Below are 27482 nucleotides of genomic sequence, written 5' to 3' on the forward strand. Positions count from 1 at the left end.
CAACGGCACCCACTATGCCGGTCCCAGAGCAGAGTGTGTGTAAATCCTTCTGCTGTCAGGTCTGTGCGACCTATGGACTTGTCAGTGAAAGGGTTAAAGAGTTTTTAAAAACATCTCAAATGTTCTGTCAGCAGAGTCTTTCAAAGAGGGAACATCTTCATGTTTGTTTAGACAGGGATGGCAGGTTCAACCACAGAAATAGCCCATTTTTGTGCTAATTCTTTTTCCACTGGGTAGAAGCCAGCAAAGATTTTTGAGGCAAGAAATTATTTCAGGATTTTCCCAGTCAGTATATAGACTGTACATTCTCAGGGGAATTTAATAACATAGTAACGTCATTTTTCTGTCTGTATTTGGCCGCTTTATTATGCCTGCACCTAATTCATGCAAGCCTTGTGCCAGTTTCAAGTACCAATACATGTATTAGATTCAGGTCGTTTTAATACTGCCCCTTTTAGAATCTGTCACTATGGCTGTGCAGGTTCTAAAAGAATTGCCCCCAGTTCACAGATAAACAAACTGGCAGTAAATAGGACCAACTAAGAGTTGATGTGTGGGGGTATGTGTTGTGTGTTCATTACTATCAATCACAGGTAAGGCAGACCTGATGGGGAACTAGCCTCAGAATCAGGCTTTACGCAACTGACAACTCAAACTCACTCTCACTGAGGCTGTTGGGTAAGCACAGCCCAATGGAGAGCTCTAATACTAACTCCCCATCAGGCCCTCCTTGCCTGTGTTTGATGGTGCACAGCAGAAAGTGGATTCCAAAGCTGCTATTGGACATAGTGATGGGCCGAATACCCCCTTGTTCTGTTCACGTACGAACATTTGAACCTAGTGAAAGTTCAGCCGCAAGCTTTGAAGCGGGACAATTCACTAATCGGTATCTTACCACATCGGAGTATGCTGTAAGATACCACACGGGTACTAAAATGCCACATTAGTTATGTAAAATAAAATAAGTGCAACGCTTAAAATGTAAATAGTCCTGGTGGATGTATAACATATAAGTAATGTATAAGATTACAGTCTGTAATAAATATAAAGAGCTCAGAATGACTTCAAAATTCCCAAATTCATCACTTTCTCAAATTCGGTGAGAGGCTGGATATGGATAAAATGCACACTCACCGGACACGCAAAGGTGTTGCGCGGTGCATAAATAAATGGAGGTCTGCCAGGGGGGCCCTCTAAAGATGGAATTGGAATCAGCCCGGGATGGATGGATATCGTCAGGATGGATATTCAACCGGAGGTCCACTTTAAGGACACGGGTGCAGCTTCTTCAATATAGTGGGATAGTCGCCATTGGGAGCTATATAATCAATATTCTTTTGTGTGTCTTCTACTGAAATACCCATATCCTGCCTCTCACCGAATATGAGAAAGTGATGAATTTGGGAATTTTGAAGCCACTCTGAGCTCTTTATATTTATTACGCACTGTAATCTTATACATGAATTATATGTTATACATCCATCAGGACTATTTACATTTTAAGAGCTGCACTTATTTTATTTTACATGTCTTTTTGAAGGTCTTATGGTTTCCTTTATTGTGCATGGCTGCTTTTTTATGTTGAGCGCTCGCTGAGTTTTTTTATCTTTTTACCACATTAGTTATATTGAATCATGCTGTATTATAGTAGTGAAAACATTCTTTCATGTTTCAGCTATCAACAGGGTTCCCCGCTGAGAGCTGAATGTAAAAAGAATTGCCGGCAATTACATTTGTTTTTAAAAAAATGGTGTGGGAATGCCCCACCATCCATACCAAGCCCTTCGGGTCTAGTATGGATTTTGAGGCAAACCCCCACGCCAAAATTTAAAAAAAAAACGGCGAGTATGCAGCCCAGCAAGTCAGGAAAGGGGGGGAGATGAGTGAGTGCCTGTACAGATCCCTTCTGTATTAACCACTGACAGATAGTAAATTGTGTTTACTATTTGTCGGCTTATGAATGAAAGTTTGTTTTATTTTATCAATGAAAGGAGTCTATACAGACTCCTATCCAGGGGCGGACTGACAACTCATGGGACCCCCGGGAGAAAGGGGATCATGGGGCCCCTGTGTCCTTGCCCAAACTCAAAAAAACCTATGAAAAAGGTACCAGAGGCATCTCATGGGGCCCCCTACTGACCCCGGGCCCTCGGGCAGTGCCCGAGTTTCCAAATGGTCAGTCCGCCCCTGCTCTTGTCTCAACTCATCTTCAGTATAGCTCAGGCTGCAAAGAAAGGGACTGTCTTCAGTCCCTTTTCATGTCTCAAAAAAGAGTCATTAGAGGTCTGTTTAGAACGCTAATGTCTCTCCAAAGCCTCCCCCCCAAAAAAATAAAAAATATTGTTAAAAATGTATTTATTTAAAAAAAAAAAAAAGTAAAGCTAGGTTCACACTAGTACAGGCCACATGGCTTGCTTTTGTGCAGAAATAGCAACCCTTTCATTTGAATAGGCTGCTGTGTTGTTTCACGCAAAAAAAGGTGCATGCAAATCCAAAATGAATCTGCATGGAAACCACATGGTCTTTTTGACCATGCGGTTCCCACACACGTGATCGCTGTGGGCTGAGATGTATGGGGGTGCCATTTAGAATGAAGTCCCTTTCTCTGTTTCCAAAAAGAGACATTAGTGGTCTGTTTAGACCCCTGATGTCACTCCAAAGCTCCCCCCCTAAACAAAATATAGAAAAATAAAAATGTACCTCTACAAAAAATAAAAATTAAGTTGTAAAAAAAAATAAAAAAACACAGTAAGGGTAGATTTAGATGCATGTCTAAATCTCCCTTGCTTCTGAAAGGTGACGTCGTCATCATCACCCTGTCCACTGCCTTTGCAACCTAAAGGCGGCATTTGGCTGGCAGCAAAAATGCAGCTCAACTGCACATTTTTGCCGTACCCAACCACTAATCTAAACAAGGCTATAGGCGTTGTTCACGTAGGGCATACTATAGCGAGGCCATGTTTAGCTGCACAGGAATGCACAGGTATTCTGTGCATCCCCATGCAGGCAGTCCCCTTGATGTAATTTGGGATGCAGTGGCTGCTCCCAACTTGACATCCACGTGAGTGTATGTTCCTGAACTCACACTGTCCGTATTTGGGGCCATGGACCTACACCCGCATGGATGTCAAATCTGTCCTTACAGCTGCTGCGTCCCAGTTGACATAAAAAAAGATGCAAAGAACACCTGTGCATCCCCGTGCGGGTAAACATAGCCCTGCATGGACATACTCTTTAGTACACCCCATTGAATGAGGCCTTAGTAGGAATTTAGCAGGAATTTTGTAAGTTATGTTGTGGTTTTGTATGCAAATAATGATTTTAGTGGGGTTTTTTTTGTGAAAATAGCCATTTGATAAACATTGATAAACATTTGTGCTACTATCTTTTTACACTACTGGTCATGTGCTTTCAGAAAATATATGGTTTGGAGGTCTTTTACAAACTCTGAAAGCTGTAAGTGAAACGTGAAAACCTCCAGATTTTTTAGAGAAATTTTTGTGTATGTTCGATTTTCACCATTTTGCAAAAAGGCACAATTTAAATTGACAAATATTTAATTATTAACTCAATACAGGTTAAGCTTTTATATGTAGTAGGAATTTTGCAGGAATTTTGAAAAATTAGCTGTGTTTCTATCTGCTAATAATGATTTTAGTGTATTTTTAGCGAAAATGTTGCTTTGATAAACATTTGCGCAAATATCACAAAGCCTTAAAAATCAGCAGCACCTTCTTTTTATTCTACTGTTCATGTGCTTTTAGAAAATATTTGGTTTTGGGGGGTCTTTTACAAACTCTGAAAGCTGTAAGGTAAAAATAAAAAAGCAATGGAGAACTTGCAAAAATGGTCTGGAAAATTGGTTTTAAAAGTGGAGCACAGGGCCAGGCAGTGAAAAGGTTAACCACTTGAAGACTGCAGTATATTTATGTTGCAGCAGCAGGCATCATTCCAGTATTGTTTTTTTTTCAGTGGCTGATTCTCTTTTTTGTAAAAGCCATCCTAGGGGCTAATTAGCTGTTGGATTGCTTTCACAGGAAGGGGTCCTCTCCACCATCCCTCAGTGCCTTTCTGGGCTCTACCTTCACATCCAGAACCCCGGCTGAAGCTGGCAGTTCCATAGAACTGATTGGGGACCGGAATGGTCCAGATCATCAGAAGCAACAAGTATTTAGTCACTTTCAGTTTTGGCCACTTGTTTAGTGGCAAAGGAAAGCTTTGGATCAAACTGATCCGAGTTTGATCCAAAGCTTTTAGGGAAGAAAAGAAATCTAGGGTCTAATAGACCCCAGATCTCTCCATAAAGAGAATGTGTCACTCCAATAGAAACATAGAAAAGTGACAGCAGAAAAAACACTGAGTGGTCCATCAAGTCCGCCTATTTTTTTTTTTCATTTGCTTATTTGTGTATAGATCTATGCTTGTTCCAAGCGTGTTTGAAGCGATTTACTGCTGACTGGCTCACTACCTCTGCTGGAAATTTATTCCAAGCATCAACTACTCTTTCACTAAAATAATACTTTCTGAGATTAGTACTGAACTTTCCTTCAGTTAGCTTAATGTCATGTGCCCGTGTTCTTGATTTTGGTTATGTGTTGAAAATACTGTCCACCTGAACCTTATTTACCCCTTGATGTATTTAAATGTTTCAATCAAGTCTCCCCTTTCCCTTATTTCCTCCAGACTGTACATATTAAGTTCCTGAAGTCACCCTTGATAAGTTTTATCCCTCAGACCTGTCACCATTTGTGTTACCCAAATATCTTATCTTATCTAGATAGAACAAGTCCAGAGATGCCTATTGCTATCATAAGGGATGTTTACATATCTTGTTATAACAATAAAAGTGATTAAAAAATGTTTTGTTTGCAAACAATCTTCCTCCCTGTCAGCTCGAGTACACTGCTCGGGATGGCTGTGCACAGTACAGCCATCCCGATCAGTGTGCTTATAGTGAAGAACTCCCCCCGCCCCGCCCCATAGTAAATCACTTCCAGCACATAGTTAACCCTTTGATCGCCCCTCACATTAACCCCTTCCTGCCCAGTGCCATTAGTACAGTGTCAGTGCTTTTTTTTTTCTAGCACTGATCACTGTATTGGTGTCACTGGGGTGTCAGTGACACCAAGTTAGTTCCCCCCAGTGTCAAAATGTCTGCTGCAGTCCCGCTAAAAGTCTCTGATCGTCGCCATTACTAGTAGAAAAAAAAATCCCGTTATCTATACTGCCATTTGTAAACGCTATAACTTTCACGTAAACCAATTAACCACACTCCCTCCAGAGGATTTACCCCCTTTCATGACCAGGCCATTTTTTGCATTACAGCGCTGCGTTACTTTAACTGACAATTGCGTGGTCATGCAATGCTGCAAGCAAATTAAATTTACGTCCTTTTTTTGCACAGAGCTTTCTTTTGGTAGTATTTGATCGCCTGCGACAATTTTGAGAAAAACAACAATATTTTTTACTTTATGCTATTAAACATGTCTAATAAAAAAAATTTTAAAAATCTAATTTCGTCATAAATTTAGAGCAAAACGTATTCTGCTACATGACTTTGCTAAAAAAAAATCCCAATACGTGTAAATTAACCACTTGCCCTTCAGAGGATTTACCCCCCCTTCCTGACCAGGCCATTTAATGCGATATGGCGCTGCGTTACTTTAACTGACAATTGCACAGTCATACAAAGCTGCACCCAAATTAAATTTATATCAAATTTCGATTTGGAATTAAATGAACTGCACATGTCTACATTAGAATGAAGCCCTCCAGGGGCGCGCTGACAGGGCTTCCATCTTCACCTGGTTTGTGGGCTGCGGTAGCTTGAATGGCCAAGCCGCGATGACGTCAGTCCCACGCATGCGTGCGGGAATCACGGTCCGCTGCACAGTGCTCTGAAGGAATGGCATGGGTATCCTGTTCATTCAGAGCGCATGTACCTGCTGCTAAAAGCGTGAATATCTCCTGAGATATTCATTTTACCTACAGGTCAGCTTTATTATAAACATACTTGTGGGTAAGGGTTCATGTACACAGGGCGTTTGGAAAACTCTTCTAAACGATGGAAACTGACTGCTGGAAAACGTAGGTTAAAAAACGTAATTTTAGACATGTTTGCATACCGCGTTTATGTGCGTTTCTGTTTAAAAGCGTTTTAAAAAGATAAATTCAGGAGACCTCCAAAATGCCCAGAATAATAGTAATTAATTAATTATTTCAGACATTTTGAGAGGAATAGAGAGAGCAGAAGCAGAGAGAGAAGTATGTGTCGAGATGACCTGTCTTTTCTGGTTGTATTCACTATGGATCCCATCATGAGCATAATGCGGCACGTTCTACCATTTTTTCCTTCACGCGAAACCTGGAACTGACTGCGCTGGTGTACCGGGTCCATTTGAATATATGGAAAACACTTTGCATGCATTTCTGATGATGAAAAAAGGCTCTGAACAGCATCTGGGTATGGAAGTTAAAAAACTCTTCTAAACGCAAACACTTATAAACGCGGTTAACCGTGTTTACACACATTTGGCATTTGAAACACCGCTAAAATCTACTCCTGAACGCAAGTTTGGTGTGTTCAAAAAAATGACTGTAAACTCAACGGCCTGTAAACGACTGTAAACAACATAATGTACATGGACACATAGGAAACCATTAGTGAGAGTTCAGGGGCTGCTGGAAAAAAACGCTGAACAGCTCCTGAACGTCAGTTTAGCGGCTGCACTGTATGCGAGCCCTGAACGTCAGTTTAGCGGCTGCACTGTACGCGAGCCCTGAACGTCAGTTTAGCGGCTGCACTGTACGCGAGCCCTGAATGTCAGTTTAGCGGCTGCACTGTACGCGAGCCCTGAACGTCGCTTTAGCGGCTGCACTGTACGCGAGCCCTGAAAGTCAGTTTAGCGGCTGCAGTGTACACGAGCTAAGAACGTTAGTTTAGCGGCTGCAGTGTACACGAGCCCTGAATGTCAGTTTAGCGGCTGCAGTGTACGCGAGCCCTGAACGTCAGTTTAGCGGCTGCAGTGTACGCGAGCCCTGAACGTCAGTTTAGCGGCTGCACTGTACGCGAACCCTGAACATCAGTTTAGCGGCTGCAGTGTACGCAAGCCCTGAACGTCAGCTTAGTGGCTGCACTGTAACGCGAGCCCTGAACGTCAGTTTAGCGGCTGCAGTGTACACGAGCTAAGAACGCTAGTTTAGCGGCTGCAGTGTACACGAGCCCTGAACGTCATTTTAGCGGCTGCAGTGTGCACGAGCCCTGAACGTCAGTTTAGCAGCTGCAGTGTACACGAGCCCTGAACGTCAGTTTAGCGGCTGCACTGTACGCGAACCCTGAACGTCAGTTTAGCAGCTGCAGTATACATGAGCCCTGAAGATCACAAAAGATTACCACAGTTTAGAATATGCCTATCCTAGTGCAGCGTTTTGTGAATTGCGCCGAAGGACCAGTAGATGGCAGCAGGGTGTCCCTGTGTTGGCGGTGTCGCTCACTCTTCCCTCAGCACTTGCTGTTGATCACTTCCGCTGGCCGAAGTAGCAGCGCCATATTGTCTGGCAGGGAGAATCGGTTACCACGGGAGGAGCGTCGTTGTGAGACGCGTAGCGGTTCTCTGGGCGGTTTATATCGGTAGTATACTATCGGAGAACGTTTAATATCGAGCATAATCGTGTGCTTTGCATGTAAGTGTATAGGGGGAGAGCTCTTCTTGTAGCGTTGCTCGCAGTTGGTAGTCGTGGTTCTCTTTAGGCCTGGTACGCAGGCGCGGACGCTACGCTGTTCCCCTAGAGGCCCTCACAGAGCGGGGGAGAGACACGAATGTCGTGTGGTTTTACCGCTCGGCCACATTCATATAACTGCCTGACCTCAGCTAGAGGGCGGCGGGAAGCAGTGCAGGGGAGAGCTGAGGAGAAATAGCGGGAAAGGGCGGGAGGCCGCGGCGACCACCACAGTGTACCCATGTGATGTGAGGGGACAAGTCACTTCATGATGGCTGTGGACGGCTCCTTATTGCTGGCTTCCTTCACTGCTCGTGTGTAGGCGGTGTTGGCTCTATATACACGTGGTGGGGGTATTCTAGGTGCTTAGTTCCTCAGACACCAATGTGGGGATGCAGCTAAGGTTTTTCATCCATAGATTAACAGTAAAGCTGATCATACACTGATGGCCAATCAGCAGGGACTGGATGAATTTCAATCAAAGCATCATGGTTGTCCCCTCTTGGCAGAAGTAGATTGAAGTACAGCCAAAGCTCGTTTGGCTCTACTTGTGTGGATCACAGGAGTGAGGCACAGAGATGGTCCAGGCTGGGAAAAGATTGCAACCACGTGGTCAGGATCCACCTAGGAGCCTGGACCGGGGATCAGCTGAGAGCCAGTTAACATATATGCTCTTTGAACCATATCCAATCCACATGCCATATGAAATATTGCTTTCTATGGTGCCTGTTCATATACATCTGGTGCACTGATGGTTCAGATTCAAAGAGTCCTGTCCTCTTTGTGGGCAGTGCGGTCCGGATTACAGTATCATTGACTTCTATGGGTACCATTTCTAAATTGCACATTTTGTGAATTTGCAAACAATTTGTGATCCTGATGTAAACCTGATCTACTTTGTCAATTAGCTGTGAAAACTAATCAATTTGTGATCCTGATGTAAACCTGATCTGATCTGTCGAACAGCTACTTTGTCAATTAGCTGTGAAAACAGAGGTACAACTTACACCGCACGTGTGTGAATCAGCACTGAGCCAGCTGCTCCCACTCCCCTCCACATTGAGTGTTGGGGGTGCAGAGCAGACAGGGGTTACAGTCTCTGCTCAGAGCGGAGAGGGATAAAAGCACGATCAGCTGTGTTTGATCGCTCAGTTCGCAGTCTTAGAGCCAGCCGAGGGACAGATGCAGCATCGGATCAATGCTCCATCCACCTAGGTAAGTATGATTTTTTTATTAAAATAATCCCATACTTTTCTTTTAAACTACTTGGGCAACTTGTGTCAAAAGGACATGTTGGAAACATTGTCTCGATCAGCACCTGTAAGCTACTGATTGGTGTATTCTGACAGTTGCGGGTCCTGCTGTAAGAATACATTACCCCTCTGGGAATTGAGGGATTCCTCCAAACACCTCATTTGTGTGAATGGAGGAATCTGTTAGGCCCCTTCCACACAGGATGTCTGATAAGATCTGCCTGTCAGTTTGTAGTTTGCATGTTCTCCCTGTGCCTGTATGGGTTTCCTCCCACACTCTAAAGACATGTTGGTAGGTTATTTGGATCCTGTCTAAATTGGCCCTAGTATGTATGAATGTAAGTTGGGCACCTTAGATTGTATGCCCCTTGAGGGTTAGGGACTGATATGAGTGTACAATATATATGTGAAGCGCTGCGTAAATTGACAGCACTATATAAGTACCTGTAACAAATAAAATTAGGCAGACCTGATTGGTCCATTCACCCCTATGAACAGGTGGGAGCACACAGTCATGTTTTCATTGACATTCACCTACCTCTGGGTTCGAGCCAGTCTTCCTCACTCCTTTTAGGTGTATCAGAGGGCAGTCAGTGTAAACAGATTCTGGAGTCCCTGTTGCCCATAGAGCAGAGTGGGCTCTGAACGGACATGGATGTGTCAACTACCCACTCTGCCTGATCAGCTGGGGATCTGTGAATGGATCCCTTGCTGATCGGGATGAAGTCTGCCCTGAAGAAAAAAAGAATACCCAACTGTAAATATGCACCTATGGCTATCCCATGAGTGCATGACCTGAAAGAGTAAAACATGGTACATTTCAGTGGGTCAAATGTGAGTTTCTGGGCATTTTTAAAGCTGAATTCTGGGATGCAAAACAAATAGAGCAATTTGAACACTAAAATATATTTTTATATTCCCTGAGGATACATGGGCTTTGTTAAGACGTTTTTTAACCATCCCAATTTCTCCCTCACCACATCATCAAACAGCGCACCTTTTTACATTTCTTTTTCTTTTTTTTAATATGGTCAACCCATTCCTGCCACCATTTTCTCCCATGAAGCCTCCTCATACAAGCCTCCTGAGATAAGGATGTAAAATCCCAAGAGGCTTTCCCACAGTGCCAGACGAATCATCATTCCCCTGGTACTGCATCATTGAAGGACCAGCTGCAAAATCTGAAGAGACAGCTGGCTCACAATGACAAAGGTAATGTCACAGAACATACAGTAGGACAGCAGGGGAGAAAAGAACAACGCAGGACTCACTGGCATTGTGAGTATGTTTTTCCAAGATAAACAATACGGTAAGTGGCATATTGTGGATTAGTTTAATGGGAATGGGCAACGTTCCTCGTAAGTTATACCTAAAGAGTAACGGTGGGGGAAAATAATCCCTTTCTTATTGCTCATAACAATTTTTATTTTGTACCCTGTATGCAGCATGATGTGCACCACCTGTCTATTCCCGGCAGCTGTCAGAATGTTGCCAGCTGTCAGGACTGTTTGACTCCTGAGCACATGCACACAGAGTTATCTATAAATCATGGTACTCTTAGTGTCAGTATCATTAAGCATGTAGGTGACAAAATACAGCTTGATGGCTACCTGTTAACATTCAAAGTCTTGTTTACTTGTAGTAACGCCATTCAAGGCTGCATTTGGTTATTGATACTCTGATGTAGATAACGGGGGTGGGGGGAGTGGAGGTAGGACACCTGAGTCCTGATCAGAAGACTATACAGCCATCCAGATCACTTTTACTGAAACGCAAGGAGCCATCTGTACAAAATAGAAACAAGATTTACCCTTACAATGACATGTCGGACACATCCTTGACAGTGAAAGGGTCAATGCAACAGTTATGGGGGCAACTTTATATGGATCAGATGCATCTTTGCCTCTGCAAATGCTGGGCTGCTCTGAAAGAAATTAATAATTTGCCATCATTGTTGGAGCTGGCCTTCCTCTCCAGCTGTAGAGCAACCCAATCACTTTTAAAGTACAGTAATACCTTGGTTTACGAATTTAATTCGTTCTGCAGGACTTTTCGTATAGTGAAAAATTTGTAAACCAAAACGCTGTTTCCCATAGGAATGCATTGAAAACCAATTAATCCGGTCCGGAGGTCAGAAAAAAGTAAATGCTACTAAAATACCGCATGAGTTATTTTATCAAGTCTTGCGGTATTTTAGTAGTGACAATCGTGTTAATGTTTCAGCTGTCAGCGGGGCTCCCCACTGACAGCTGAATGTAAAAGAATTTCCGGCAATTCAAAAAAATTATTAAAATAACGGTGTGGGGTCCCCCCTCCTATCCATACCAAGCCCTTCGGGTCAGGTTATGGATTTGAGAGGAACGCCCACGCCAAAATTAAAAAAAAAATGGCGTGGGGGTCCACCCCAAAATCCATACCAGACCCTTATCCGAGCATGCAGCCCAGCAGGTCAGGAAAGGGGGTGGGATGAGCAAGAAGGACCCCCTCTCCTGAACCATACCAGGCTACATGCCCTCAACATGGGGGGATGCTTTGGGGCAGGGTGGGCTCCTCCCCCCAAAGCACGTTGTCACCATGTTGATGGGGACAAGAGCCTCTTCCCCACAACCCTGGTCGATGGTTGTGGGGGTCTGCGGGCAGGGGGCTTATCGGAATCTGGAAGCCCCCTTTAACAAGGGGGCCCTCAGATCTCGCCCCCCCCCCCTTGTGAATGAGTATGGGATACATGGTACCCCTACACATTATTATTTTTATTATACAGTATTTATATAGCGCCAAAGGGTATGCTCAGCGCTGTACAGTAGCAAGGGGGACAGAACATGAGACAAGACAGTAACAATACAATACACAAGAGGTTCGAGGGCCCTGCTCTTTCGAGTATTCACAAAAAAAAATTAGTGTAGTGTGAGAAAAGACAGGACACGGTCTTTGACAAGTCCTTTATTAAAAGAAAAAACGAAAAGAATGTCCCCTGCAGTAGATTCGTCAATCACGATGCCCGCCGTCACTGTTGCTGCCGCCATCGACCCGAAAAAAGAATTTTAAAAAAGGCTCCGCTCTCAACGATGGCTTCCAGCCATCTGCTTCTTAGGTGGCTTGACAGTTCTTAAATATTTAAGGGCCGGGACCACCCCATCATTAATGTCACATGGGGTGGGGTCACATGCGTGATGTCCCTGGGTGGCCCCACCTCTTACATATTTAGAAACTGTCAAACCACCGGATCAGGCAGACGGCTGGATAAGGGTCTGGTATGGATTTTGGGGGATTTTTATTTATTTTATTTAAAATTTTGGCTTGGGAGTTCTGCTCAAAATCCATACCACACCCTAAGGGCTTTTTATGGATGGGAGGGGGGACCTCACACCGTTATTTTAATAATTTTTTTCATTTGCAGCAATTCTTTTACATTCAGCTGTCAGTGGGGAACCCCGCCGTTTTTTTATTTATTATGGTGCCGGTTTTTAAATGTAATTACCGCTTTTCTTTTTCTTCACTATAACTCAGAAATTCAGCTGTCACTTTCCCCCCAGCTAAAAGAGAGAGAGTTTTCTTTTAGTTTATTTCCCTGAGTTAAGAGAAACCATGTTTCCTTTCAGTTTCTTAAAAGAAACAAAGTTTCCGTTAACTCCTGGGAAAGTGACAGCTAATTCTGTGAGCTGTATTGAAGAAAAAAAAAGCCGGCAATTGCATTTAAAAGTCGGCACCGACATACACTTCGTATTGCGAAACAAATTCGTAAACTGAGGCATTATTTTCAATGGATTTTCATTTGTAAACCGAAAATTACGTTAACAGAGGCATTGGTAAACCGAGGTATCACTGTACAGTAAATATGCCAGTCTGTTCCTCGATATCCTCTGGGACTAATGAACCCAGAAGTAGTGATACAGTAGTTCCCTCACCTTGGGGTTCAGAGATGTCATTTCTTGGGTATTATAGCTGGAGAAGCAGCTAAATTACCTCTGTCGCTCCTTGCAAACATGCACTTAGGGCACACGTGTACGGAAACAGTAATTACTCCACACGTGTAGTATTGCCACTGATGTCAAAGGGAGAGAAATTATTCTGGCTCCATATTATACAGTAAAAGTAATTCTAAACTGATAACGCTTTTAAAGTGTTACTTATGGACAATTTTGGGTACCATAGTTTTACACCATTTCACAGTTGTGTGTAATTTTAAGGGTTGATATGTTTGGTATCCGTTTATTCGGCATAACCTCATCTTTAATCAAGTTTAAAAAATTGAGTATTTTGTTTGTGTGCAGTAAAATTAATTTTCGTGTAAATTTTTTTTCTGTAAAAACAGGTGCACACAAATCGTGCAACATCAAAATGCAGCTGCCACTAAGTTATTATACAGGTCTTTTGTTTGGGGGTTTGAAGTAATTTTGTGGCAAAAATACAGGTTTTTCATATGTGTAAGAAAAAAAAAAACATTTGTCCCTGCAGACGTGTTTGCAGTGGGTTTTTACTGGGCCAACACATCGTAACTTAGCTTGAAGGCTTGACAAAAGCAGAAAGGATCAGGCCAAACGCACTTAAACGCTGAAATCTATCTTTATTGGTAATAAATAAAATAAAACTACAAAAATCTGTGTAGCTTTTCCCGCTTTACCACAGCGTTTATTCATAACCCTAAGCTTAAAGGCTTAATCCACCTTTTAGAAAAATAGTGATAAATGCACATGTATTTGCAGAAAAAAAATGCATTTTTAGATCGTGCAGTGGCAGGCTCCTGTGGAGTCTTCCTCTTGCTCCCTGACTGTACCAAGGTATGGGCTTTCAGTTGGAGAGCTGGAGGCGGTGTCAATGGACTACAAGTGTGGTGATGACTGCACTTGTGTTCCTTTGAAAACTGCAAGTTTGTCTGCCACAGTGGCAGAAGGGACTTGTAGTTTGTTCTTTCGCAGATCTTTGTAAACGAATGCTGCACCGATTTCAAAGGTGATGGCTCTTGCTGGGGAGAACAACCTTCGTACACTTGCAGTTTCAGGTGGTGGGGTTGGTAACATGTAACGTGGTGGAAAAGCTGAAGTTGGCATTTAATGCTTGTAGATTCCATCCTGTGCAGGTTAATTATGCTAAGTAACATCAGAGTTGCTCGAGTGCCCTTTTACAGGCAACTTATGGGTCTCCACTTCACACAAACATTTACGGATCTATTAACGTGTTAATGCTATTAGCAGACTCCATAATATATGTATTTTTTATTTTGCCCGTAATGACTGTCGGTGACCTCTGATTACAGACACCCCCAGGGAGCTTGAACATACTGTTAGAGCAGAGAGGCCTAAAACCTAAAGCACTGTATTTTTCAAATATATAAAGTAGTTGAAGTTTTGGCCTCCTGGACCTCAGTTTTGGTTTGTAAACCCACCCATGCCATTGATAAATAAGTATTTTTGTCCAGAAAAGCTAGCCCAAAGTGCCAATTTGTGAGCAAAACCTATAGTTCATTTGAAGGTTGTGCTGTTACAGCTACCCTGATCACTTTTACATGTCATGCTTAGTCTTATTAGCCCCTCTTGTGATTTAAATAATATGTAAAAAGAATGAAAATAGTTTACAAAATATTGGTGCAACAGTGAAAAGAATTATAGTGGAAGTTAAGTCAAAATCTAAGGCTTAGCCTACTCCCACCCCCATTCTAAGACTATTCTATCTACCCTGTGAAAGAAAAGATGCCAATACTTCTCTATTCTGAATCTGCTTCGGGCCATTCACATAATTAGGTCTCAGCATCAGCTTCAGTTTAGAGGAGGGCAGTAAGGTAAGAACAGGAGGCACTAAGTAACGGCAGTATGTATGCAGGTGAAACTCGAAAAATTAGAATACAGTGCAAAAGTTCATTTATTTCATTACTGCAACTTAAAAGGTGAAACTAATATATGAGACTCATTACATGCAAAGCAAGATAGTTCAAGCCATGATTTGTCATAATTGTGATGATTATGGCTTACAGCTCATGAAAACTCCAAATCCACAATCTCAGAAAATTGGAATATTACATGCAATGAATAAAACAAGGATTGTACATAGAACAATATCGGACCTCTGAAAAGTATAAGCATGCATATGTACTCAGTACTTGGTTTGGGCCCCTTTTGCAGCAATTACTGCCTCAGTGCGGCGTGGCATGGAAGCTATCAGCCTGTGGCACTGCTGAGGTGTTATGGAAGACCAGGATGCTTTAATAGTGGCCTTCAGCTCTTCTGCATTGTTCGGTCTCATGTCTCTCATCTTTCTCTTGGCAATGCCCCATAGATTCTCTATGGGGTTCAGGTTAGGCGAGTTTGCTGGCCAATCAAGCACAGTAATCCCACGGTCATTGAACTAGGTTTTGGTGCTTTTGACAGTGTGGGCAGGTGCCATGTCCTGGAAAATGAAGTCCGCATCCCCATAAATCTCGTCTGTGGAAGGAAGCATGAAGTACTCCAAAATCTCCTGGTAGACGGCTGCGTTGACCCTGGACTTAATGAAGCACAGTGGACTAACACCAGCAGATTGCATGGCTCCCCAAATCAACACAGACTGTGTAAACTTCACACTGGACTTCAAGCATCTTGCAGTGTGTGCCTCTCCATTCTTCCTCCATACTCTAGGGGTCATTGGTTTCCAAATGAGATGCAAAAGTTGCTCTCATCAGAAAAGAGGACTTTGGACCACTGAGCAACAGACCAGGTCTGTTTTTCTTTAACCCAGGTAAGACGCTTTTGATGTTGTTTGTTGTTCAGGAGAGGCTTGACAAGAGGAATACGACATTTGAAGCCCATGTCCAGGATCCGTCTGTGTGTGGTGGCTCTTGATGCACTGACTCCAGCCTCAGTCCATTCCTTGTGAAAGTCCCCAACACTTTTGAATGGCCTTTTCCTGACAATCCTCTCCAGGCTGCGGTCATCCCTGCTGCTTGTGCACCTTTTTCTTCCACACTTTTCCTTTCCACATAACTTTCTATTAATGTGCTTTGATACAGCACTTTGGGAACATCCAACTTCTTTTGCAATTACCTTTTGAGGCTTTCCCTCCTTATGGAGGGTGTCAATGATGGTTTTCTGCACAACTGTCAGGTCAGCAGTCTTTCCCATGATTGTGATTCTTACTGAACCAGACTGAGCGACCATTTAAAGGCTCAGAACCCTTTGCAAGGGTTATGGCTTAATTAGCTGATTAGAGTGGGACACTTTGAGCCTAGAATATTGCACCTTTTCACAATATTCTAATTTTCTGAGATTGTGGATTTGGGGTTTTTATGAGCTGTAAGCCATAATCATCACAATTATGACCAATCACGGCTTGAACTATCTTGCTTTGCATGTAATGAGTCTATCTCATATATTAGTTTCACCTTTTAAGTTGCATTACTGAAATAAATGAACTTTTGCACGATATTATAATTTTTCCAGTTTTACCTGTATAAGATGTTTTATTAAAAGCTGTTAAAAACACTCACAAAATGGCTAAAATATCAGATTTATCAGATAGTAGTAGGTCTTCAGCTCTTTCCTTTAGCAGGGTCCGCTGCTGTCATTCAGGCTAGGAGATGGAAGAATTGGGCCGGGACACCCTGTGTACATCAGGAAGCTGGTTACACTGATTGTGACTGCCACCTGTGCTCTATTGGAGTTTGTGGAATTCAAGGACTTATAAGGACTTTGTAAGAAAAATGAAGACTTATAAGGACTCGTTTACATATCGTTTGCATTAGGCATCAGGCTGGTTCTGGGCTATTGGTCCTGGTTATGTGCCAGATATTATTATACTGTTTTTTTTTTTTTATAGTGTAGAGGAGGGGTAGCTGACAACAGATGCCTCATAGTAAGCCTATGGGTGACGTCACCGCACAGGCATCTGCAGCCGTTGTATAAAAATATATATTTTAATTGTTTCTTTTTATCAATTTACAAAATGCAAAGTGAGCAATCACAAGAAAAATCGAAATGAAATCAGACCAGTATCACTTCTTACACTTGCACGCTTTGTATACTCAGTATTTTGTAGGATTAGAATCAGATGTATGATTAACCAATTATATCATGCAGGTTCTAATGATCATCAATGTCATACGTAGGTTGAAATACAGTAATTAGCTGAAACACACACAGCTGTGTAGAAGGCTTAAAAGTGGGCGAGGAACAGCCAAAGTGTGCTATTAAGGTGAGAGAGACCATTTCATGTCACAGGTCATACGCCATGGTTATACTGAGCACGACAAGACACAAGGTAGTTATACTGCATCATCAAGGTCTCTCCCAGGTAAAAATGTCAAAGCAGACTGGGGTTTCAAGATGTGCTGTTCAAGCTCTTTTGAGGAAGCACAAAGAAATGGGCAGCGTTTGGTCCGTAGACTCTGGTCTGCCAAAGAACCTTGATGCAGCAGATGAAAGACACATCATGCTTACTTCCCTTCGACATCGGAAGATGTCCAGCAGTGTCATCAGCACAGAACTGGCGAAAACCAGAGGGACCCAGGTACACCCATCTACTGTCTGGCCAGAAGAGGTCTTCATTGAAGAATTGTGGACAAAAAGCCATACTTACAATGTGAAGAAAAGGCCTAAGTGACTCAAGTATGCATGAAAACATAGAAACTGGGGTGCAGAAAAATGGTAGCTGGTCCTCCTAGACTTAAGAGTGGAAATCTCAACTATCTGGCTGTAGCAGGAGGCAGTTTGTACACCGAAGGACTAGAGAGCAGTATAATAATGAGTGTTTGCAGGCAGCAGTGAATAATGGTGGAGGCTTCCTGCAAGTTTGGGGCTGCATTTCTGCAAATGGAGTTGGAAATTTAAAAAGGAAAAGAACAGTGAGCGCTGGTCCTAAACATCAGCTAAGCACTCTAAGCAGCCGATATATACTTAAACAATAACATAAAAAATAGTGCAGCGCTGAGGGTAGTAATCATAAAACAGATATGAGTCCACTGCAAGTCCAGTTCATAAAAACGTGTCAAGTGACAAGTGGGAATTCAATGTTGGTGATCCGTGAGGAAGTGGCTGAAAAACGCACTCACCAGAAAGAAGATCTATAAACGCAGTATATATCCAAAGCTCATGGATCCTCAATCCAGAAGAAAATAAAGCTGGTCCGGTCACAGAAAGGTGGGTCCCTCCTTTATGGATGCAGCAACAGATCCTCCTCCTCCCAGTTAGGTGTAGGATTCCAAAGTCAGGGTTCTGCAAGCAAAGTGCTCCTCAAGGGAGTTTAGGGAAGGACACCCATAGTGTAGTAGGTTATGTAAAAGCAGCTGCAGGATGTCTCTCCTTGTTGCAGTTTATCATTTCCTTTCCACTACCCACACTACAAAAAGGAAATGATAAACTGCAACAAGGAGAGACATCCTGCAGCTGCTTTTACATAACCTACTACACTATGGGTGTCCTTCCCTAAACTCCCTTGAGGAGCACTTTGCTTGCAGAACCCTGACTTTGGAATCCTACACCTAACTGGGAGGAGGAAGATCTGTTGCTGCATCCATAAAGGAGGGACCCACCTTTCTGTGACCGGACCAGCTTTATTTTCTTCTGGATTGAGGATCCATGAGCTTTGGATATATACTGCGTTTTATATATCTTCTTTCTGGTGAGTGCGTTTTTCAGCCACTTCCTCACGGATCACCAACATTGAATTCCCACTTGTCACTTGACACGTTTTTATGAACTGGACTTGCAGTGGACTCATATCTGTTTTATGATTACTACCCTCGGAGTTGGAAATTTGGTCAGGATCAATGGTGTCATCAATACTGAGAAATGCAGGCAGATAATTATCCATCATGTCATACCATCAGGGAGGTGTGTAATTGGCCCTAAATTTATTCTGCAGTAGGACAATGACCCCAGACATAAAGCCAATGAGAACTATCTTCAGCAAAAAGGAGGAGTCCTGGAAGTGATGGTTTGGCCCCAGTGGAGTCCTGATCTCAACGTAATTGAGTCTGGGGATTACATGAAGAGAGAAAGATTTGAGGCAGCCTACATCAATAGAATATCTGTGGTAAGTTCTCCAAGATGTTTGGAACAACCTACCTGCCAAGTTCCTTCAAAAACTGTGGAAATGTACCTAGAAGAATTGATGCTGTTTTAAGGCAAAGGGTGGTTGTGACAAACGCGGTGCCTGACTCCTGCCCTTCTCACCAATGCGTGACATAGGACCAGCCAATCTCACACCGCTTTGTCACTTGCGTAACAATGCCTCTCAGCTGTGCCCTGCTCAAAGATTTTGCAGCTCGCGGGACCACAAGCTATGTGCCAGCAGCCTAAGAGCGATTGTCACTGAGTTAAGAAATTACGCAATTAACCCTTCAAACTCCAAGCTGCCACCAGATAGCTTTGGGACTATCAACCCTTCACAATGTGTGCAAGAACAAATGTGAACAATAAAAATCTGTAACACACACTGTCACCACAGACAAGTATTTTCAGAGGATTGTCTACAGTAGAATTCTTCAAGAGACAGGGATTCTTTAGTTTGCATTGAAAACCTTACAGTAGGCATCACTAAATGGTGGACTGAGTCACTGTCCCATCCAGAGGGTGGGAGCTGCCAGAGGTTAACAAGCAGGTGATTGGTTGGCAGGATGAAGGGCAGTCCTAGCAATCAATCACTGTCTGTGTAAGGTAGGACAGTGGGGGCGGAGGCGAAGTTAAAGGGGCTAAGGAGATTAGTGTGAAGGAGGGGCTGAGGACAGTAATGTGGGGGGGCTAAGGACTGTGGTTTGTGGAGGCTGAGGACAGTACTGTTGGGGGGGGGGGGGGGTTAATGTCAAGGAAGTGTGAGAACACTACTGTGGAGGGGGTGATGTAATGTGTGAGCTGAGGACACTCATCAAGAGGGATCTTGCTGTGAATGAGGAGGGGACTGTGATGTGCAGTGGGGGTTGAGGACACTGATGTGAGAACAGGTTCAGATCTGTACATGCGCATTTGGTGGGTAGGTCAGCACTACCTGCTAGAAACCTGAAGAAGTCCCTGACCCTTTTTTTCAAAATCGCACTGCAGCAACACGTTGTTTGGCGCATACGAAAGTGCACCACAGGGGCTTACATTAGATTCGGACCTCTGACGCATGCAAATTTTACTGCCCGAACCTTGGTGAATTTTAATTCCATACCCTTGCCTTAGAGAGCGATTTTAAAACTTTTCAAAATAGGATTTATTAATAAAAAAGTAAATGGTGTTAAAATATTTACAGAAAAGGATGTTACAAAGACTTAAAGAGAACAATATTGCCACAGAGAAATAAAAGGAGTTAAGGTAGAATACTTGCAAAGTCCTTCGCTTTAGCAGAGTCCAATTGTCCAAGCAAAAACCTTGATTTGGCTCTCAAGTCCGTTAAGATGTTCCTTGATTGATGTTAAACGAGAGCTCAATCTTCACAAGTCCTGTCAGTCCCTTTTCTATATCAAGGGGGTGTGGACGGAGACCAATAATTCAATTTAAGGGATGGGTGTTGGGAGGCCGCTAAGTTTATGACCAATTCCCAAGTACAGTTTTACACTAATATTAATAACCGCCAATATGTGCAGTTGGTATTCTAGCAACTGGCAGATTAATATTCAGAATTATATTTCGAACCCAGGGATACCAAACACAGCATATCTTTGTCACCCAGGAGGGAAGAGACTGCTTTCTCCCCTTTTCTATGTGCTAACATAGTCTTGGTATGTTCTTGATTTGTTTGGTATGATATTCCCTATTCAAATATATACTTAATATTAATGTGCCCTGTTCCTGTTGATTTCTGTGAATTTTATGTGGAATTTTTACATGTGGAGTAGACGTTTTATGATATGCTCTGCTTTCCTAGAGCCTTAATGGCCTTACAGGTCATGTGTGATTTGCTTGACTGAGTTATTATTGTTTTATGATAGAGCAGAGGAAAGTGTTTTCCATGGTTCTTGAAAACAGACATCCTGCCAAGACTAATTGGCTGTTTACATCCTGGCCAGCTCTGTGTTTTAATTAAGATAAGAGGTTCTTTTGAAGTGTGTTAAACGTTACAGCTACAAATTCCAGTTTTCAGGAGGGAGGAGGGTTAGATCATTGCTCGTGAAAAACAAAAATGGCTGTCGCATGCAGGTTCCATGTCCCTGTTGCATGCAGTTGGTACAGTGGTCACACCAAATATTAATTTGATTTGGATTTTTCTCTCTGTCCATCTACTTTCAATTTTGTTAATTGATGAAAAAAAATAAACTATCACATCTTTTTCTGAAAGCATTCTTAATTTACAGCATTTTTTCACAGCTCTTAAAACGTTTGCGCAGTATATATAGCGAGTGATTGATGGATAAAAAAATACAAGTGTGTGTGTGTGTGTGTGTGCGTGCGTGCGTGCGTGCATATTTATACTAATGTCATTGTTACTAGCAGTTATTTCTTTGTATTCTGAATATGGAGTGTGACTAAGCATAGGGATAATTTTATTCTGTTACAGGTAGTGTGGTTACTGTAAAGTGTGGCAGATATGTGGGATCAGGGAGGACAGCCTTGGCAGCAATGGCCACTGAATCAGCAGCAGTGGATGGAATCATTTCAGCATCAACAAGATCCAAGTGAGTATCTCTTAGGAGAGCTAAATCAATATGTTATTTGTATTGTTTTCCCTGTACTTTGTATGTGGTTGGTATTGTATCAGTGTACCTCAAGTTCATGCTTTCTGTTCTTGTGTTTTGTCTTATTTCTTTCATTAGGTCAAATAGATTGGGCAGCATTAGCCCAAGCTTGGATCGCTCAGCGTGAAGCTACAGGTCAAGGAGTGGTGGAGCCGCAAGGCATGATTCCCAATGGGCAGGATCTACCACCTCCAGTTCCACAGATGGAACCTGTTCCCAACAACCATAATTTTCCAAATGATCCAAATTTTAATCGAATGTGGCAGCCAGGTAATAGCCACGTTGACATAGTTAATTATTTTATAGTTGATTGCATATATATGTGAAATGCATGCTGAATAACTTTGTGTTGTGTTCCTAAAGTGAGGCTATTAGGGTCTTATAAGTGTCTCGCATTCCAGTACTACTGAAATGCCTGCATTTCAGTGTATGCAAACCCTAATGAACTTCTGTTATTTGCTACCCTTTGCACTGTTAAATACACAATTAAGTATGTTGCTACAGTACATTTGCTCGAGAAGTGCAAAAAATTACCTATTGATCATAGCGGAAATTCAGAGCTGTCGTGTACAGTTCCTGCGTCACCTTGGGCTACAGAATTGGTAATGTCTGTTATAGAGAAATACAATATAGAGGGAGACAATACAGCAACAATGCAGTTCAAAACAAGAGGGTTAGGTGGGCCCTGCTCATGGGAGCTTACAGTCTAATTGGGAGGGGCTGGTAGAAGCAAAGGTATTAACGCTGAGGGATGAACTGATGGGAGAAGTAAAAGATATGGTTATTAGCTGAAGGCAGGATAATATAGTACAATCCTGTCTAAAAATCAGCAAAACAGGGTTTTAGGTCTTTTTTTTTTTTTCTTTTTTTTAAATAAAAATTTTGGTCTCTAAAATTTTGGCACTGAAACAGTATCTGAGACACTTTGAAGGCTTGAAAGGTACCATGTTTATCTGGCTTATTTGTATATAAACATGGATTTGTATTATTAATAAGTGTGTGTATATATATATATGTATATATATATATATATATATATATATATGTGGGTGGGTGTGTGTGTGTATATATATATATATAGATATAGATATATTTTATTTCTTTTACATTGCAGCCTGTAAAACATTGTACCAGCGATCAGCAGATTGCGGGGGTGCAATGCCAGGATCCTGCAGACTCTTAGTAAGCTGTCTGTTAATACCTCCTGCATGGACAGGGAGTTTCTAAATGGCAGAAAGATCAATGAACTACAAGAGGGCTCACCAGCACACTTGCAGTTCAGTGAGAACTACAAGCCTTTAGCTACAATGACTGATGATACTTGTACTCTATTCATTCATAGGAAACTGTGAATGAGTGCCGTGTGGGCGGAGCCCCTCACACAGGGCCAATGCTTCCACTAGGCAAACTAGCAGGCCACCTAGGGTACACTGCCAACTAGGAGTGCTTGGGTGGAGCACAAACGAGCACTTTCTGGGATGTCGCCATGTCATGAACAATCCTCCAGCTGAGGGGAGGGACGGCAGAGAGGAGGAGAGTACAGAGAAAGATGCCCGGTGTCTGGGGCCAGTGTAGCAGCTGAGCTGTCGCTCCTTCCAGTGTTCCTCTCAGACTCAGTCCGTCACTGCAAGCTAGCTGGTGGCTGCTGATCACTGTGGAGTTCCAGCCTTTCTCTTTCATCAGCGGAGGCGAAGCTGAGGAAGGTAATGTCTGACTTTGATGTGTTGTGTCTCTGTGAGTGTGACCTTGCCGGCCGGCCATCCGTCTCATGTGCAATGTGTCAGTGAGTGATGACATCATCATGATCCCAAAGCTGACTCTTCTAGTGCCTGTTGGGCCTGCTGATCTGTGTCAGTGTTGGTGTGTTGTATTGGATCTGTCACTGTGTGGGATCACTCAGTTCAGGTGTTCTCTCGGTGTGTGTGGGCTGTCTGCTGTCACAGCTTTTTATCTCCCGCCATTGCCTGGGGAATGTCAGCCTGGGATCTTTTAGAGTGTGGATCCGTCATCCTCCACTCATTGCAACTGTCACCCTGCCACTGCCAGCCACAGATACGGTCCGTCTGACACTGATTTTATCTTTAATATTGGTGCTGGTGGCATGTAATGGCACTTATTTTTGCAAATTAAAAGGAATTTAGTAGTTTCATGTTTTGTTGATTTTATATTTTCTACTCTTTAAATATTTTTTTTGGGGGGGGGTCAAAGTAACTGGTCTTGCCTACGGCACAAAATAGTGTTAGCACTGGCCCTGCCTGCAGGGTCGCACTGTTTTCAGATTTTAACTATGGGTGCATGGAAAAGATCCCCTGCCGGCTGTCATAGAGAGGGTAGCACTGGTGGTGGGAGGTGGGTGCAAAGGAGCATATTACATCCTAAATATGGGTGTAACGTAACATACAGTGGATATAAAAAGTCTACACACCCCTATTAAAATGCAAGGTTTCTGTGATGTAAAAAAATTAGACAAAGATAAATCATTTTAGAACTGTTTCCACCTTTTAATGTGACCTATAAACTGTACAACTCAATTGAAAAACAAACTGAAATCTTTTAGGGGAGGAAGTAGACAAACTAAAATAATGTAGTTGCATAAGTGTGCACACCCTCTAACTGGGGATGTAGCTGTGTTCAGAATTAAGGAATCACTTTCAAAATCATGTTAAATAGGAGTCAGTACACACCTGCTATCATTTAAAGTGCCCCTTTATTAACCCCAAATAAAGTTCAGCTGTTCTAGTAGGGCTTTCCTGACATTTTCTTAGTCGCATCCTACAGCAAAAGTCATGGTCTGCAGAGAGCTTCCAAAGCATCAAAGGGATCCCTTTGTTAAAAGGTGTCAATCAGGAGAAGGGTACAAAATAATTTCCAAGGCAATAGATATACTATGGAACACAGTGAAAACAGTCATCAAGTGGAGAATATATGGCTCAACAGTGACATTACCAAGAACTCGACGTCCCTCCATAATTGATGAAAAGAAAACAGGTCTGGGAGGCTGCCAAGAGGCCTACAGCAACATTAAAGGAGCTGCAGGAAAATCTGGCAAGTACTGGCTTTGTGGCGCATGTGACAACAATCTCCTGTATTCTTCATATGTCTGGGCTATAAAGTAGAGTGGCAAGACAGAAGCCCTTTTTTTTTTTTTTTTTTTTTTTAACGAAGAAAAACATCCAGGCCCAGATAAATTTAACAAAAACACATCTGAGGTCTCCCAAAAGCATGTGCGAAAATGTGTTATGATTTGATGAAACCAAGTTGAACTTTTTGGCCAGAATTCCAAAAGATATATTTGGTACAAAAACAACATTGCACATCACCAAAAGAACACCATACCCACACTGAAGCATGGTGGTGGCAGCATCATGCTTTGGGGCTGTTTTTCTTCAGCTGGAACTGGGGCCTTAGGGTAGAGGGAATTGTGAACAGTTCCAAATACCAGTCAAAACCTTCAGGCTTCCAGAAAGCTGAACATGAAGAAGAACTTCATCTTTCAGCATGTCAACGGCCCAAAGCATACATTCAAATCCAGAAAGGAATGGCTTCACCAGAAAAAGATTAAAGTTTTGGAATGGTCGAGCTAGATCCCAGACCCGATTCTGATCGAAAATCTGTGGGGTTTTCTGAAGAGGGCTGTGCACAGGAGATGCCTTTGCAATCTGAGAGATTTGGAGTGTTTTTGCAAGGAAGAGTGGGTAAATATTGCCAAGTCAAGATGTGCCATGCTGATAGACTCATACCCAAAAAGACTGAGAATAACACAGTGCTTTAATAAAATCAAAAGGTGTTTCGTGTGTGCACACTTATGCAACCATTTTATTTTAGTTTTTTATTATTTTTACTTCCCTCCACCTATCTAATTTCAGTTTGTGGATCAGCGTTTTCTGTGCAAATTCCGCACAGCATCAGAATCCCACCCTGTTCATGCGAACCGCTGCGAGTGTGTATGTTACCTCAACACCCCAAAAGCGGTCCGCAAGATGCAGTGCGATGTGCAGAATCGGATCGCATAGGTGTGAATACAAAAAAGGGTCCTGCACCTTTTTGATGCAGGTGCACTGCGACTAGAGCCATACAAAATGTATGGCTCCAATTGCATCACACACAAATCGCATGTGAATTGCACAGGAATGCGGTGCGAATCACATGCGATATACCGCACTGCATATGTGTGAATCCAGGCTTAAGGTGGAAAAAGTTCTAAAATTATTTATCTTTGTCTTTTTTTACATCTGACATTTTAAAACCTGACATTTTACCAGCGGTGCGTCAATTTTTTTATATTCACTGTACTCCGAAAGGTGAACTTATACTTTTAAGAAATTTTTTATACATATAATAACCCTGAGTGTTGCCTGATATATATATATATCAAGATTTTTTTCTCTATGTAATACCTACAGAGTGGGGTGGAATGCATCATCAACCACCTCCACACCATCCTCCTCCAGAACAGCCATGGATACCTCCTGTCCCTGGACCTATGGATATTGTCCCCCCATCTGAAGATAGTAATAGTCAGGACAGTGGTGATTTTTCCAATGATAATAGACACATGTTTAACCAGAACAATCATAACTTTGGCGGACCACCTGAAAACTTCCCCATGGGGCCAGGGAATCAATATGATTACCAGGTGAGAAGAAATAATTATACTGTTTACAACTATTCTGTTAAGCTGTTAAAATTCTCTATGGTTACAAGTGGATAAGAGCATTAATTCTTGTTGTGTCCCAACATTTGTACTTTTTTTTTAATCCTAGCATGGTTCCAGTGGATATGGGCCCCCTCAAGGTGGTTTTCATCCACCATACTGGCAGCAAGGCCCTCCTGGTCCTCCCGGTCCACCTGCTCCACCTCCAAATAGAAGAGAAAGACCTTCCTTCAGAGAGAGGCAACGCTCACCTGTGCCAATACCACCCAAACAAGAGCCCCTGCAAATTGGTAAGGACCACTTTAACGAAAACTATTGTATTGTTGTAACTGTATGGGGAAAATACCTACAACTATGGGGGTATTTGGTATATTACTGGCCTGTCTCGGTGTTAAAGTTTCCTACATCATTCACTCTTCTAACCACCTGAAGACCAAGCCTTCTCTGACACTTTTTGTTCATATGAAAAAAATCTGTATCTTTTGCTAGGAAATTACTTTGAACCCCTAAACATTATATATTTTATAAAGCACACACCCTGGGGAATAAAATGGTGGGTGCTGCAATTTTTTATGCCACATAGTACTCGCTCAGCGATTAATTTTTTTTTCCCCCAAACGAAATTTTTTTTAAAAAAATACACTTTTTTTTACTTTCAAAGCACAAAAACTCTATATTGGCCAATTATTTGGTAAAATATAAAAGATGATGGTATGCCAAGTAAATAGATACCAAACATGACATGCTTTAAAACTGCGCATGCCCCGTGCAATGGCAACAAACAGCATACTTTTTTTATATCCATAGGCAACGCTTTTAAAAGCCTTTACAAGCTACCATTTTAGATTTACAGAGGAGGTCTAGTACTAGAATTACTGCTTTTGATCTGATGCTTGTGGTGTTACCTCACATGCATGGTTCAACCCCTGTTTACATACTGGCACAAGGTCGAAGCTCGTGCGCGCGGGGTGGGCGAGTGTACTTTTTGTTTTTTTTTTATCACTTCATGCTATTGCAGGGAATGAAAATATCTCCTATAACTTTAATGGGCATTGTCATATATTCTTTTTTGAGAAAACTGGGGTCTATCAGACTTTAGAGATCTTCTCTGCCCTTACATTATCTAATCTCACCAAGATCGGTGTGATCAGATGCTTTCCCAATTTACAAATGGCGCTGTTTATATCCTGCAAAACTAAAGTGATGAAATGCTCGTAGCTTCCGATTTCTTAGACTA

General features: G+C 42.4%; 1 protein-coding gene across 2 annotated transcripts in view; it reads left to right on the top strand.

Moving 5' to 3' along the window:
- The first annotated feature begins 7506 nt into the window (after nucleotides 1-7506).
- The window catches only part of PNISR (PNN interacting serine and arginine rich protein), a 37778-nt gene continuing 17802 nt past the window's right edge, over nucleotides 7507-27482 (top strand). Inside the window, exons 1-5 of one of the 2 annotated variants that reach the window (XM_089665230.1) lie at nucleotides 7507-7630; nucleotides 21414-21531; nucleotides 21670-21861; nucleotides 25995-26227; nucleotides 26355-26535. In XM_089665230.1, the coding sequence (XP_089521356.1) occupies nucleotides 21444-21531; nucleotides 21670-21861; nucleotides 25995-26227; nucleotides 26355-26535 (694 nt within the window). In that variant the 5' untranslated portion in view covers nucleotides 7507-7630; nucleotides 21414-21443. Of the gene's footprint in view, nucleotides 7684-21413; nucleotides 21532-21669; nucleotides 21862-25994; nucleotides 26228-26354; nucleotides 26536-27482 lie in introns of both variants that reach the window. The other variant, XM_089665223.1, reaches the window with a different exon arrangement.

The sequence above is a fragment of the Staurois parvus genome, unplaced genomic scaffold, assembly GCF_062004578.1.
Source record: "Staurois parvus isolate SC_StPar_1 unplaced genomic scaffold, SC_StPar_1.0 ptg000048l, whole genome shotgun sequence".
In the NCBI taxonomy this organism is placed as follows: domain Eukaryota; kingdom Metazoa; phylum Chordata; class Amphibia; order Anura; family Ranidae; genus Staurois; species Staurois parvus.